The 14,321-nt window shown below is 41.9% G+C and overlaps 1 protein-coding gene across 1 annotated transcript; it reads left to right on the top strand.

Moving 5' to 3' along the window:
• Positions 1-712: 712 nt before the first annotated feature.
• TM2D1 (TM2 domain containing 1) lies at positions 713-13,917 on the top strand. The gene is made up of 6 exons (XM_059478713.1): positions 713-958; positions 2,221-2,290; positions 4,769-4,877; positions 9,139-9,230; positions 11,775-11,848; positions 13,049-13,917. The coding sequence occupies exons 1-6, from the start codon at positions 836-838 to the stop codon at positions 13,157-13,159; spliced, it is 579 nt and encodes a 192-aa protein (XP_059334696.1). The 5' UTR covers positions 713-835; the 3' UTR covers positions 13,160-13,917.
• Positions 13,918-14,321: the final 404 nt, after the last annotated feature.

The raw sequence follows: 14,321 nt of genomic DNA, 5'->3' as shown, positions 1-14,321 counted from the left end.
TTGCCTGCTCCAGGAATTCAGTATTTATTTAAAAATTGAAATACAGAGCATTTTTAACAATGCAGTTTTATGTGAAAACAGGTTAAGATTTTCAATTTATTTATTTATTTAATCCGACTGCAGTGGGTGTGCTGGACACAGTGTCAGCACACCAGGCCCACCTGGATGACAGGGGATGCATCAGTCTGGGTTAACCAGGTTTGGCAGGTCAGACCTTTAACATCTACTGGGCTTTTTCAACACATTATTCAAGTTCTCAGCAAACTCCAGACACCAGCAGGGACACCCAGAGGTGCGATTTTGCCGGGTGGGCCAATGCTATAGCGTGGGTGTTTGGAAGAGCGGGGAGGGTTCACCTCACCCGGCCCCGCCGCTCGGTTCAGGACGAGTCCTGCCCGCGGTGCCAGCACCCGGAGCGGCCCCAGCCCCGCTGCGGGAGCCGCCTCAAGGCTCCTCACGGCTCCCCTCAGTCCCGGGGCCCTCCCACCCGACATTTTTAGTGCGGGCAAGCGCGGGGCTGTGCCGGAGGCGGGTGGGCGCGGCCATCTTTATTCGGGGCGCGACCCCGCCCGTCCCAGCGCCGGGCCCTGCCAGCGCCATCTTGAGTGAGGGCGCGCTCTGCCCTCAGTGCGGCCTCGCCCGCCATATTTAATGAGGTCACCCTCCACCACTCAAAAAAACCTTTAAGGTCCCCAAAAAGCGTAACCCGTACCCTCAGCAAGCCACGAACATCTCGGGATTCCCTCTGTTTCTCCCCGCAGCCATCGCGGGCTCTCCCCGCGGCTGGGCCGCTCCGCTCCTCCCCGGGTCAGCTGACGGCGGCGGCGGTCCCGTCATGGCCGCCCGGAGCGGCGCGGCTGAGGCGCTGGTCCTGCTTCTCCTCTGCTTCGCAGCCCTGGAGGGAGCAGCGGGCTCGGAGCCGCCGCCTAAGTGCGAGGAGCTGCGGCTGGGGCAATATCCTGAGCGGGGCCGGGGTCGGATCGGGGGTGGTTGTTGTGGCGGGGGGCCCGGTGTGAGGGGGGCAGCGCTTGTGCGGAGGGGAAGGGGCGGTGGCGACCGTGAGGGGCCGGGCAGGGCCGGGGGGTCGGGGAGAGCTCAGGGTGGGAGCCCCGAGGGGGTCTCGGCTGGCAGGAGCGGGACAGGGCTCCTCAGGGTGCGGGAATTGAGGACACGGCCTCAAGCTGCGCCAGGTATTGTTCAGGTTGGACATCAGGGGGAATTTATTCACAAAAAGGTGATTAGGCATTGGGAAGGGCTGCCCAGGGGTGTGGAGGTGTCCAAAGAACGACTGAGTGTGGCACTCAGTGCTCTTATCTGGGTGACAAGGAGGGCAGCAGTCACAGGCTGGACTCGATGGTCTCAGAAGGCTTTTCCAACCTAATTAATTTTGTGATTTCTGGTGGTACTGTATGTGCCCCAGTGCGTGCTTGAGGTGCCCTTCAAAGAGATTGCCATGGGATGAGAGAGCCCGCTCTGCCACCTTACTTATTATTTGCAGGAGCGAGACGTGGAGACTTTGCCATTTTTTTCACCTTTTCTTTCAGGAAATAATGTGTTTCTGTGCCCTGCACAGCTCCGAGGAGCAGGAGGTGCGAGGCTCCTGGCTCTCCAAGGCACCTCTTGCCCTCCCCAGAACATGTTGGTTGATGGCAGCTGACATTTTTTGATGATCAAAAGTGTCAGGAAAGCAAATCTTGGAAAAGCTTGCTTCACCTCCTGCTTTACTTGGCTGTGGGAGTTGAGACCTCTGGAAGTCAGTTCCTTCTCAGTTTGTTCCTGCACCAAATTCCTGGCGTTTCAGATGCTCATTTTTACGCGTTCGTTGAATTTTGCGTTTTCCCATATATTAAATTTCCTCAACCAAATGCCTCAATTTCAAGGCACTGTGGTATTTAAATAAGGGAACAGGACCAGATGAGGCGTGTGCTACCTTGTTGCCTCCAAATACAGAGGCTGTGACTGATAAATATTGTAGTTCCTTTAGGTAGTGCTGACTGCAGCACTAATTAAATGTGGGGCTTATGCGATATATTGGTGTATTAAATTGGATTAGCAGATTTGCTGCATGGTAATGTGCTGCTCCTCTTTTGGGGGATGGGTAGGCACCAACATCAAGGTGCATCTTAAATCCTGGGGGTTTAAAGAGGGTGGAATAAATTACTGTTAAACCTGTTGTAGTGTTTGATATGAAAACTGTTTTCCTCAATTACCTGAACATATATGTGTGATGAGCCTAAAATAGACAATAGCACACAAGAACCAATGAATTGCACAAATCACACAGCATATGGTAAGGATTTCTAACTTATATATTGATTAACTACGTTTTTTTCAAGGAAGCGTTCAATTTACTCATTTGTGTATCTACTTGATGAGCTTTCTAAAAGATGGGATTAGTAATATCATTAGTCTGAAAGCCCAAAACACTTGTGTGGATTGGGTGCTTTACTAAACAGGAATAAATACTCTGTCTGTGATTGGTACTTTTGTAAGTGAGGTTTCTGGTAAATCTCTTCAATGTATGTTACACCCTTTAGGCTCTGTCCTGCACCACTGTGATTAAAACAAACCATTCCTGTCATACTGATTTTGCATAGAATTATTAAAAGAATTGACGTGTGACAGAACAGCCTTCAAAACCTTCTAATTTTTAAGGGTTTTTTTCTTAAGGCAACATTGTGCCTTCCATCATCACCAGGTTTTGGTGCATGAGGCTCTATTTTGAGAGCACATTTATTTATTTATGTTCAGTTCTGACATACTTCAGAGCACAACAGAAAAATTCATAACTTGATTACTTATTTTCCTACCTGTGCTTAACTTTGATGTTCCCAGGCATTGAAATAAATGGTCTGTGTTTGATGGCACAGCAAGTTCTCTTTATGTGCACCCCTGATTTAGACTCATGGAATTACAGAATGGTTTGGGTTGGAAGGGACCTTAAACCTCACCCAGTGCCACCCCTGCCATGGCAGGGACACCTCCCACTGTCCCAGGGTGCTCCAAGCCCTGTCCAGCCTGGCCTGGGACACTTCCAAGGATGGGGAGCCCACAAAATTCATCTGTGTTCATATTTGCTTCCTATAAGTGCTGAATGACTTTCTTCTGGGACAGTGAAGGTTTTCCAAATAATTTCAGACACTGGATGGAAATACTTTGCACAATGGATCCTTTAAATAAAGTTTTTTCAGTTCTTTCCATCACTTTTACATTGTGTCCCTGACTATAAATGGGCAGTCAGAGACCAGAAAACATACTGCACAGTTTGAGATTGATCATAATGAAGATTATCAGTTGTTAAACTAATTACCATGTGATTGTATTTAATACACTGCACTTTTCAACAGGAGATAAGCTTCAGAGTAGAACAAGTGGCTGAATTAATTAACACCGTTTCTTTGTGTAGCATTTTTGCACACACACACCAGTTTTTAGATTGTCCTCACAGTATCTGAATTGCTTATTTTCAGTATTACCTAAGTAATCAAAAGTTAATTTCTAGTTCACACTTGGAACCCTACAATTTCTGATCACTTTCTGTGATCCCTCACCCAGACAAACAGGGGTTTAATTCAAAGCAGCAAAGTTGTGTCATTGAGTAGAAGGTTTGGAGTCTTTGGAGTGACACTGAGAAGAGAACAGTGGCCTTTCCTGTATCAATGTATCTTAACTGTGCTGGGTTTATTCTAATAATGGAAAAAACTTCCTTGCTTAATTTACTTCACCAAAAATAATATTTATTTTTGTAATTGCCTCAGATTAGGCACATTGATTGGTAGCATCATGGAATTATTTGGGTTGGAAGGGACTTCAAAGATCTTCTCATTTCACCCCCTGCCATGGGCAGGGACAACTTGCACTATCCCAGGCTGCTCCAAGCCCTGTTTAACCTGGCCCTGGACACTTCCAGGGATGGGGTGTAAAATCCATGTAAGATTTTATAGCAGTTAAGTCCACACATAACTCAAATCTTACTTTATTTTTTGGCCCTATGCAATATGGATAGGCATTAATAAAATCCATTTCTTGCCTGTGTGCATTACTGGAAAATCTGGAAGGAATGTTAAACCTGGCTTGCATTTTTGTTGGAATTAACCAACAGGACTCACAGGTACTGAAAGCTGATAAAAAGTGGGTAAAGGACAGATATTTTTCCCTTTAAAACAACAGACTACAGCATTGGAGAGTGACTAATATTCTGGTAGTACACTGCAAACTTTAGCAGGTGTGACTTTCTGCTGTGATTTCCACTTTGGTTCCCCTAAGAGTCAAGAAAAATGGAATAATTTGGATAGAAAGACCCTTGAGGAAGTTGCATAGTCCAACCTCCTGCTCCAAGCAGTGTTGGCACTGAATTCCAACCAGGTTGCTCAGGGCTTGTGCAGTCAGACCTTGCAAACCTCCAGGGATGGTGATGGCATGACTTCTCTGGGCAACTGGTTCCAGTATTTGACTGTTCTCATGATGAAAATCTTCTCTGGAAGTCAGCTTCAGATTTCTCATTGACTCATATTGAAGCCAGAGTGGAAATTACAACAGCATTGGGGCAGCAATTGGGTTTGTATATATTGCTTAAAATGTAGCAAAGAAAAACTACAAGTTAGTGGTAGGACTGGCTTAAAAAGTATTTTAAACAAGTAATTGTGTGTGAACTGTGCTTTGTATCAAGACTTGCACAGTAGAACTTAATTTGTTTCACTTGTGTGTAGTCAGAAAACTGCTCTGAGTGTCAGTTACTGCTTAATATCAAATAATTTTCTGTCCTCAGTTCAATGTCTGCCAGCACCAAACATTACTTGCAGAGATCACCTTGGCATAGAGAAAGTCTTTACAGGACAGGAAGTTGGATTTTACAAGCCCATTGAGTGTCGCAATGTGTGAGTACTCTTTGGATCTGAAAAACTCAAGTTTGTCCAAAATTGTATGCTCTGTTGGCAGGAGGAAAATAGAAGCAAGACAGAACCATGCACATTTTGCCCAGTAGTTAATCCTCTAATAAACACTACAAGGATGCAACACGGGGTCATAGCAAGGGTTGGTTTGGGAGGGTTCTTAAAGCCTATCTCATTCTGTCCCCCTGCCATGGCCAGGGACACCTCCTGGTTGCTCTAAATGTGCATGCTCATATGGAAATCTGTCAGTCTGTCCTTTTTTTGCTGTTGTTTTGTTATGTTTGTGTCTTTGCTTTATCTTATTCTTTTACCTTTACTTTACTTTGTACTTCAGCTTGGCAAAATTTTGCTCCAAATGTTGGGGCCACATTTCACATGTGTTTAAAATCAGCCCAGTTGCTGGAAGGAGCTGCTGAGGACCCCCTCCATCCCCTTCCCTGACAGACCCCAGGACATCAGGGAGCTGCCCTGGCTTGGAGCTGCCTTGGATCAGTTCCCCAGTTTGAGTCACAGAACAGTGGCTTCAAGTGCTGCTGCCAGCGCAGGGATGAGGGTGACTCAAGGATAAAACAGAGAGGACAAAGGAGGGCTGGACAGGGCTGTGCTGCTCAGTGCTGCATGCCAGTTTAAAGTGTGCCTGTAGCTGCTGCTGAAGTTCTGTGTTCTGCTTGAATTGTAGGGGAGCTTCAGGATCTCTGTACATCCCCCCAAAATCTATAACAGAAACTGTTTCTATTTTGAAACAACTTTTGTGTTTAATCCAATCCACAGTGCCTGTTTCTGGTACATGAATGATGGACCTCCTTTGTGTAAAGCACATTGTGAGTGATGGAGAGCTCTGGCTACCAATAAATGTTCCAACTGGCCAGTGCTAATGATCAGCCAGCACCTGTCCCTGCCATTTGTTTCCTCTTTTTCTGGGATTCACACTGGAACCTTTCTCTTTTGTCCTGCTGGAATCTTTGGGAATTAATACTGGATACCTCCCTATCACTCTGCTGGGCAGATAACTCTGATGTGCTACTTGCTGCTCAGTAATTTGCCTAACTCAGAAGTACAGCTCTGCCTCTTAATTTCATACATATTTTCTCTGTGTTTAGTCTTCTCAGCAGTCAAAGCTCAGCAAACTGAAGAAAACATATTATTACATCTAATCAGATTTAAATGCCAGCAAAGTAGACGTCAGTCACATTTTTGTCCAGAAACAATTGTGTTTCAGTCCCATCTGTGATGGGGGCTGAGGAGAAGATGAGCTATACTAGTTTAGTGAAATTGCTTCCTCTTTAGATTAGATGGTAATTTCTATGTTTGGAGGTTTTTTGTATACATATATTTTTGGTTTAGTATATTTTCTAGTAACACTTCTTAAGGGTAGCTTTTCTTTGCATTTATTTATTAAAATCCAGGTCTGTAGGCAGAGAAATGTCTTCCTTCTTACAGTATTTGTTACTTATCATGACTATTATTTATAATGAATAATCAATGGTTACACTGCTGAAACAACTCGTTGTGACTTTTCCAGTCCCTCAGCTGTTGGTATGAGAGAAAGAGAAGGGAACCCTTTTTGGACTGAAAATTCCAGTAAAATACAACTGTGAACATAGATAGAGTTACACAAGGATGTCCTTCATAATGTCCTAAAAGTAGTAAAAAATGGCAGCAAGATTAATATCACCATCCTTCATCTGTACACTTATTTAAAAAGTGGGCCAGTCACTGACAGACCTTTTATGAGGCACTTTAAATGTTACCTAAGTGTTAGAAATATTGTTTTAAGCAGGAATCTCCAGCTCACTATTACAACAATTGCCCTGCCTTTTCTGCTGGTTTTTGGAGGTTTTTCAGCATTGTACTGAGTTTTGGTAAAAACTGTAACTGTAGAAATAACTGCACCTCATTTAGCCAGAAAATTAGTGTGAGAAGGCATCTTCCCATGGCAGGATTGTCCCAGCATGGGGACAGCAGGTGAATCTCCATCCCCAGCTTTTGTGAAGGACAAATCAGCATGTTGTCCTTAGCCAAAAGTGTAGTTTAGTTTTGGCTAAGTTCTGGGGTCTGGTTATTTTAGAGCAAGACCAGGAGATGTTCCATGTTTGTGCGAGTGAATGTGTTCAAGTTCAGGTACCGTAGTAATAATTCAAGGAAAAGCTTGTAAGGTTGTTCCAGCAAAGAAGTACTGGGAGTCAAGATTGCTTAGGTTTGGCTTTAATCTGATGTTTTGGAGGTAGATCTTATTTTTTGGCCAAATTCTAGAATCCCCCAGATTGGCATTATCGTATATTTTATTTAATATTGTGCCGGCCCTGATGCTGCAGAGTTGAAATGTCCGTTGTTCAAGTGTTGCCATTCCAGGGAAAGAGGCCGTGGAATGATAAAATTCTCTGTGAAATTCATGGGGTTCAGTGTGGACAGGTCTTTGAGCACAGCCAAGAGACCCTGGAAGAGCAACCTACAGCAGCACCTGCTCTTGTCAACTGCTGTGGAAGAGCTGGGAGGAAAAGTTTTTAACTTGGCAAATGGAAGAAATGCATGCAGAAAAGATAAAGGAGCAAGAGAAAATAAAAAGAGGAACTGACAAGAAATTGCATCTTTTTACCCAATTGTTGAAATTCCTTCAGATGCTCAGGATGTGTCATTTTCCTACTCACTGGTTTACTCTTTGTGCATGTTTTTGTCTGAAGGGGTAAGGCAAAGGAAACAGAGTGGATGCAGCCTTGTTTGTTACAGTGCTCTCGTGCTTCCCCTTCATACTGGATTTCTTCTGCCCGTCAGTTTGATGTTGATGAGGCTGCAGAAACTGTTGTGCTTTCAGAAGCATCTCAGTGCACAGGCAGGGGCTCAGTTTATTGCTAGCTGTGATCAGGAGCAAAATTAAAACGTGTTCCCATTTTTTATGTAACAGCTCTTTTTATGCTTTGGTGTCCTTGGAGGGCTGTTGACACTTTGTAGTTGATAAACAATTTCCAACAGTTTACCTCAAGTTTTAAATAAACCCATTAGTGTTCTTTACAGTGGAAACAAGACAGTTCTAAAGATGATAATTTACGTTGCATTGGGTTCCAGGAATGCCCTGTGTGTTCCGTGCTGCTAATAAACACCAAGTAACAAATACTGAGGTAAAAGTCACAGTTTAATCACTTAATGTTGCCATTAGGTTTTAAAGTCAGCAAATTTAGATAATAAGCAAAAAAGGTAGGTCTCTACTTGGCATTGAAAATGCTTAATAAAAGTGCTTGGACTTTTGTCAGCTACTGTCTTTTTGAGACTGTTTTATTCAACTGTCAACCAAGAGTTTAATTTGGGCCTATTAAATAATTGCTGGCACGTAGTGGTGCACGTATCAAAACAGTGAATTACTGAATATTTTTCAGTTCTAATTACATTTGGGTTTGCTGTTCAGGAGCTCGCTGTTGGCCGAGGCAGCAGTTCCAGCATTGAGAGCAATATGTTTTTAGCTCCCTTATTAGTGCAAGGTTCTCCAGCAGGGACTGCACTTACAGGTGGTTTGGTGGCTGCATCGCCCCAGCTGTTGGCAAGAATGGTTCCAATTAGGATAAGCCTGGAAAAGTCTGTTCTATCTGTTTATTTTGTATGACTAACCATGGGAAGCTTAACTTGAGAGCTCCTCTCTACCCCCATGCATCTCTGTGCTGTCAACAGTTCTTTTCATTGTGACTTTGTGCCATTTACAGTGTAATGAGTGAATCCAAGACTTACTCTTTTTTGTTGAATCCTTCCTGCAGCTCCTTCAGCCGGTGGCCATGGTTCATTTCTCCTTCAGATCTCGTGGCAATTACTGTCTCTGCTGACATCTCACCTGCCTGTCCTGTTCCTCTCCATTTGGCTGCGTGTGAGACTAATGCCTGCAGACAGTATTCACACACCTCCTGCCTTCCTGGCCTTGTCTCAGTAGGGCTGAACTGTTAGGAGCTGCTCTGTGGAGCTGGGGATGGATCAGCAACTGAATTATGTCTTGACAAGAAATCATCATTTAGTTTCAGAATAATCTGTATTCTGTAAGAGTACAGTTGAGTTGCAGCAGCTGAGGTTCCTTTATGGAGGATGCCTTCCCAGTTTGAAAGCTTAACATTATCAATTCCGTGGCCGTTAATTGAAGATAAATAACAAGTCTGTTGTTTTTATTTAAAACCAGAGCAGCAGGAAAATGAGTCACTACTTTAACAGTCAAAAGTATGAGTGGATATATTTTGCAGTCATTATCTACATTGCTTGTTTCTTTTGGCAGAAATGGATACTCCTACAAAGTGGCAGTGGCTCTGTCCTTATTTCTTGGATGGTTGGGAGCAGATAGATTTTATCTAGGATATCCTGCATTAGGTAAGTTTATTCCTTAATTTTTTCTTTGAGGTAAATCTTATTCTTATATTCTTACACTTGTATGTGTATACTCTTATTTTGAGTAATGAAGGCTGACAGTCACAGTTTTAATATTTAAAACTAGAATCCTTATTCATGGTCAAGTGAGACAAAGTGCTGCATTATCCTCAGCCTGCTCTTCTGCTGGAGTGCTGACAAATGGAGATGCAGTGTCCAGCAGATAAAATCCTAATAAGCAAATGTGGTTATTGCTACTCAAAGTTTTGTTTTGCATTGATGTTTTATCACAGCATTTTTTGTGAAGCACTGGAGCAGAAGTGGCTTTGCCTCACGTGCCAGCCTTAAATGAGACTTGACTTCACCAAGAAAAGAGTGGACAGATTTTACAGTAAACCTGGTGTTTTGGGAGACAGAATTTATTCTGACAAATGCACACCTTCAAGAAAACTCATGGGATTAATAACAATTCTGCAGAAGCTGGGACTTCTAATAAAACCTCTCTCTGGTTTTCAGGACCTCATTCACAGGATGATGGTGCCACTGGCTTCTAAGTAATGGAAATACCTTATTATGACAGGACTGCCCTCACAGCCTTGTTTCTGAGCTGGACAAAGGGAGTGAATTTAAGTATAGATAGGATGGAGCAGTGATGTGGAAAAAGCTGTATGTGTTGCTGTCACTTCAGCCAGAAATTTTGAGTTTCTGCCCATTAAATGCCAACTCTTTTAAATGACATTATCTGTCCTTTTCTATGATCTTGATTAACATCCATGTCTTTTATCCCTGGGATTCTATAATTAGCATTTACTTTGTCCATCTGTGCCACAAAAAGATACATTTTTGAAAGCAGTCAATCAGGTGCATTATTTATTTGTACCACTGGATTTAGAATAATAATTTGCAGTAATTATTTTTAATATATTGTGGTAATATAGATTCATAAATCCTTAATTCTTTTGTAGAACTTCTTTATGGCTAATGCTTTAACCCTACTGGATTATACTGTAGCGAGTAGCCAGAGTTAATATTTAAAATTAAACTCTTCCAAAGCCAGGTTTTCAATCTTTTGAAAAGCAAATAGGTAAGAGTAGAAAAGAATAAAAATTATCCCACTGGATTCCTTTACAGTGGCTGATTAGGGATTTCTTAGGTCATCTGTGCCTTGGCAAGAAATGGTTAAGAAAGGTTAATGGCACTGAAATCTTTTTTGCAAGTGTAATGAAGACTGTAAATGCTCTTTGGTTTATTTTTTTCCCTTCTCTTTTGTTTAAAGAGCACACAAATACAAACAAGCTATTGAGTATAAAGAAATCAGGAAGGCAACCTCTTCCTCTCCCACACACTGTGAACCAAACCAGGAGTTATTACTGTAGAACAACACTATTTTTTCCCTCTGTACTTTAGAGCAGTTTATTTTCTCAGTGTGATCTGCTTGTAGGGAGGGAAGTGAGGAGGAAGAAAAAAAGCCAACTTTACCCTGCACTCCAGAAATAAATGCCAGGTTCAGAAACAGTTCCTCCATCCATTGCTTAAGTAAAGGTTCCAGGGACAGGGACACCTTCACTGGGTTGGCTTGTGCAGAGCCCCATCCCACCTGGACAATTCCAGGGATCCAACCACAGCTTCTCTGTGCAGCCCCATACACAGCCCTGGGGGAGAGGACGTGCTTTAGGGACAAGTTGGAGCTTTGGAGAGAGGGGATTAACCAAGATCTTCCTCTGAAATAATACTCATAAATACATAGTTCTCTCTGGATCACATATACATCTATACATATCTATTCTCATATATACAGTTCTCTCTGGATTACATTCATTCTACAAGAAACTATCAATATTAAAAAAACCCATAAATTTAAGCCAGCCTCTTTTTTCTGAAGGCATTTTCCAAATGAAGTCTGCCTAGCAGGACTATTTCCAATAAAACATTCATCTGTCAGTTGCTGTTCCTACATATTTTCTATTAATCTTTCATTTATTTGTATAAAACCGAACATTTTTGAATACAAGTTAAAAAGAAGTGTTTATGTATTTTTAATATATATTCAAAAGAAATTCATATTTCAGCAAAAATGTAAAAATTATACAAAGGATTGTTTTCCAAAGTTGCATGTTCTGAAAATCAAATCAGTATGTGCTGCAACTCATGAGGTGGTAGAAAGTCTCTTTCTATTCAGAAGTAAAATTTTCAGCTCAAATTGGGATTTTTCTGTCTGTGCCTCAGTGAAAAGAATATTTCAGTAACCTGATTATCAACTTTTGCTTTTCCTTGTTTAAGAATATTTAGATGTTAAAAATGTTACTATTCAAAATCTTTAAAGTGTGTTCAGGATGTAGAAATATGAGTATGTGGTTTGGTTTTTCCCCCTAACAGTTAAAGAAGTTTAACTTTAGGTCTGCTTCTAGATAGATGCAGATATATATATATATATATATAAATACACACATTTTGTGGGATGAGGGGAGAGTTTGTATTTGATTGCCACCAGTGATGAAATCCCAGGGATTGCTTAAAGCTACATTAAATTTTACTTTTCTTTTTTAGGTTTGTTAAAGTTCTGCACTGTAGGGTTTTGTGGAATTGGGAGCTTAATTGATTTCATACTTATTTCAATGCAGGTAAGTCATGGCTTTCAAAACAAGATAGAAATCTGTGTTTTTTAAAGCTTTGATTTGATTACTAACACTTTGTTAGCATTTTGGCCTTAAGAACCACTGGATATTGAAAAATCAAGGCATTTATTTTGGCTCTGTTTGGAGATTGGTGTTGTAGAATATAGACACAAAATATCAATATATTTGCTGTTGGAATTAAAACTTAGATTAGCCATCTATAAATAGTGACAGTGAATAGCTTGGAAGCCACAGCACCACAAATTCAGATGGTCAGAACCTCTTTGTGTGAGGCAGAGTGTTGGACTCAGCATGGGATGTCCTGCTGCTCCCAGAGCCCTCAGGTTCTGTGTTTGCCTGTGCTTTATGCTGATGAAAGGAGACATTGCCACTTCCATTTCCCACCTCTCCTGCAAACTCAAGTCCCTCACCAGCAGAGAGCTGTGACTGAGGGATTCACGAGGGTTAAATCCCCAGCTGGGGTGACATCTTGTGACATCATGAAATTGCCAAATTGTTTTATTCAGCAGCGCAGCCATTTAGCATGAATTGCAAATCGGCTGCGATGAGCTCAAAATCCATGGTGGGCATGGGAGTTGTTTCTGTGGGTTTGTAGGAAAATATTTTAAAAGTGTGTACTTTGGATCTGTCTTTTGTGTGCATTCTCAAACTCCTTTCTCTGCTCTGCAGTGATCCTGCCTCAGAGCACTTAACAGATCCAGCTGAGAGTATCTTTCATCTCTCCTTGTTGATCTCCCTGGTGACTCCACATCAATTTAGCACTTCCAGAACAAAACCTCCATGATCTTTCCTCCTCCTCTTCATTCCTTACCTGTTCAGTATTTCAAAGACACTTGTCATCAGCCTAATTCTCTGCTGCCGACCCTCCTTTGTTCAGGAAAAGTGGTTTGGAGCCCACTCATTTGTTAGGCTGGTTTTGTGCCTCAAATCCTGCTCGGATTAGCTGAGTCCCAGTGCCTGCCTGTGTAATTTGGTTGATTAGAAGCCCAGGGGAAATGTTCCTTCTGAGACAGCGCTGGCTAAAACAGTTAAACTGCAGCATAACTTCAAAATAAATCTAGTTTCTGTTTGACTAATTAAGCATGACTAATTTTATGATGGGAAAATTAGCAGTAATTGAGACATTAGCACAAAGTATATATTTCACTTCATATTGAAAAGTCTTGGTTCTTTTTTCTGTTGCAGATCGTTGGCCCCTCTGATGGCTCCAGCTACATCATCGATTATTACGGGGCCAGGCTGACCCGGCTCAGCATCACCAATGCAACCTTCAGGAAAATGCAGACCTACCCCTGACATCCCTGACTCTGGCAGGGAGTGCCACAAACCCAGAGGTGCAGCTGGATTTCACAGCTGGATCCACTGGAATTGCTGAGGATTTGCTGGTCACCCCTCGTCAGAACGGAATATTGATATAAATGCACGGTGAACAAAGATGATAAAATGTGAAAGTTCCTCACGTTTACCTCAAAGGTGGAACTTTGGGGCTGCTCTGTTTCTGGGAGCAGAGGCTTTGTTGCTGAGTTACATCATCTGTGAAACGTGCAGACTGTTGCAATTTGCACTGATGTTGTGTCTGTTTCATTTAGAGTGTTACAGAGAGCTGCAGAGAGAGTTGTTCATAATAAATACGCAGATATTTATTCCATTGAAATTTATAAGAGTTTTAGCATGGATACACCTGGGGGTCTGTCCATGTGGCAGTTTGGAAATTAACTTAAATATCCCCAACTACACAAACTGCCTTTTTTTCCCCCTCCTGTTAAGACCCAAATCTTAGGCTGGTGTAGCCTGTGAAATTGTGTTAATTAAAACAATTATTTCTAAATTTTAGTCAAGCTGCAAAATTTGGTCAAGTTCTGATCAACACTAGAAATATGGATGTGTAAAATAGAACTGCAGATGACATATCACAAAAAAAGAAGGGTGGATGTTGGGGTGCCCTGAGGTTAGAAAAACAAATAATTGTACTGCTTATTTTGATTTTTTTTTTCTTTTCCTCTCTTGAAACCATCCATAGTGAAATAAATATTTTTTTTTCTTCTGAAAATAAATTGGTGTGTGTGTGTTTTACAGCTACTGAGTGTCGAAAGAGTGAATTCCTCATACTACTAAAGCCCTTAAAAGAGTCAGTTGTGTTTCAGTGCAATAAATTCAGTATCTTTCAAAGCCGTTTGACCAAAGTCTTTTGGATAACCAGGATTTCACTGGATGTTCCTTTCAGGAAGAGTATGTACACACAGACAGAAAACATGTCAACAAAATCTTCATGCTATTTGACCAATTTTAAGCATTCTCTTCAGCTTCTAATGAAAACTAGCACTAACTGAGGGAGAAGGCCATGCCATAGAAACTTCTGTGTAATTTTTTTTTTTACAAAAGTTTGGGCCTTTTTTTTTGTTTTTCAGGTGAAACTTTCAACCTGTCATTAATATATCCACTATCCGTATTTTTAGGG

The sequence above is a fragment of the Ammospiza nelsoni genome, chromosome 9 (genome assembly GCF_027579445.1).
Source record: "Ammospiza nelsoni isolate bAmmNel1 chromosome 9, bAmmNel1.pri, whole genome shotgun sequence".
In the NCBI taxonomy this organism is placed as follows: Eukaryota; Metazoa; Chordata; class Aves; order Passeriformes; family Passerellidae; genus Ammospiza; species Ammospiza nelsoni.
The sequence above is the reverse complement of the archived record's forward strand: the minus strand, read 5'-3'. Positions and strand labels throughout refer to the sequence as shown.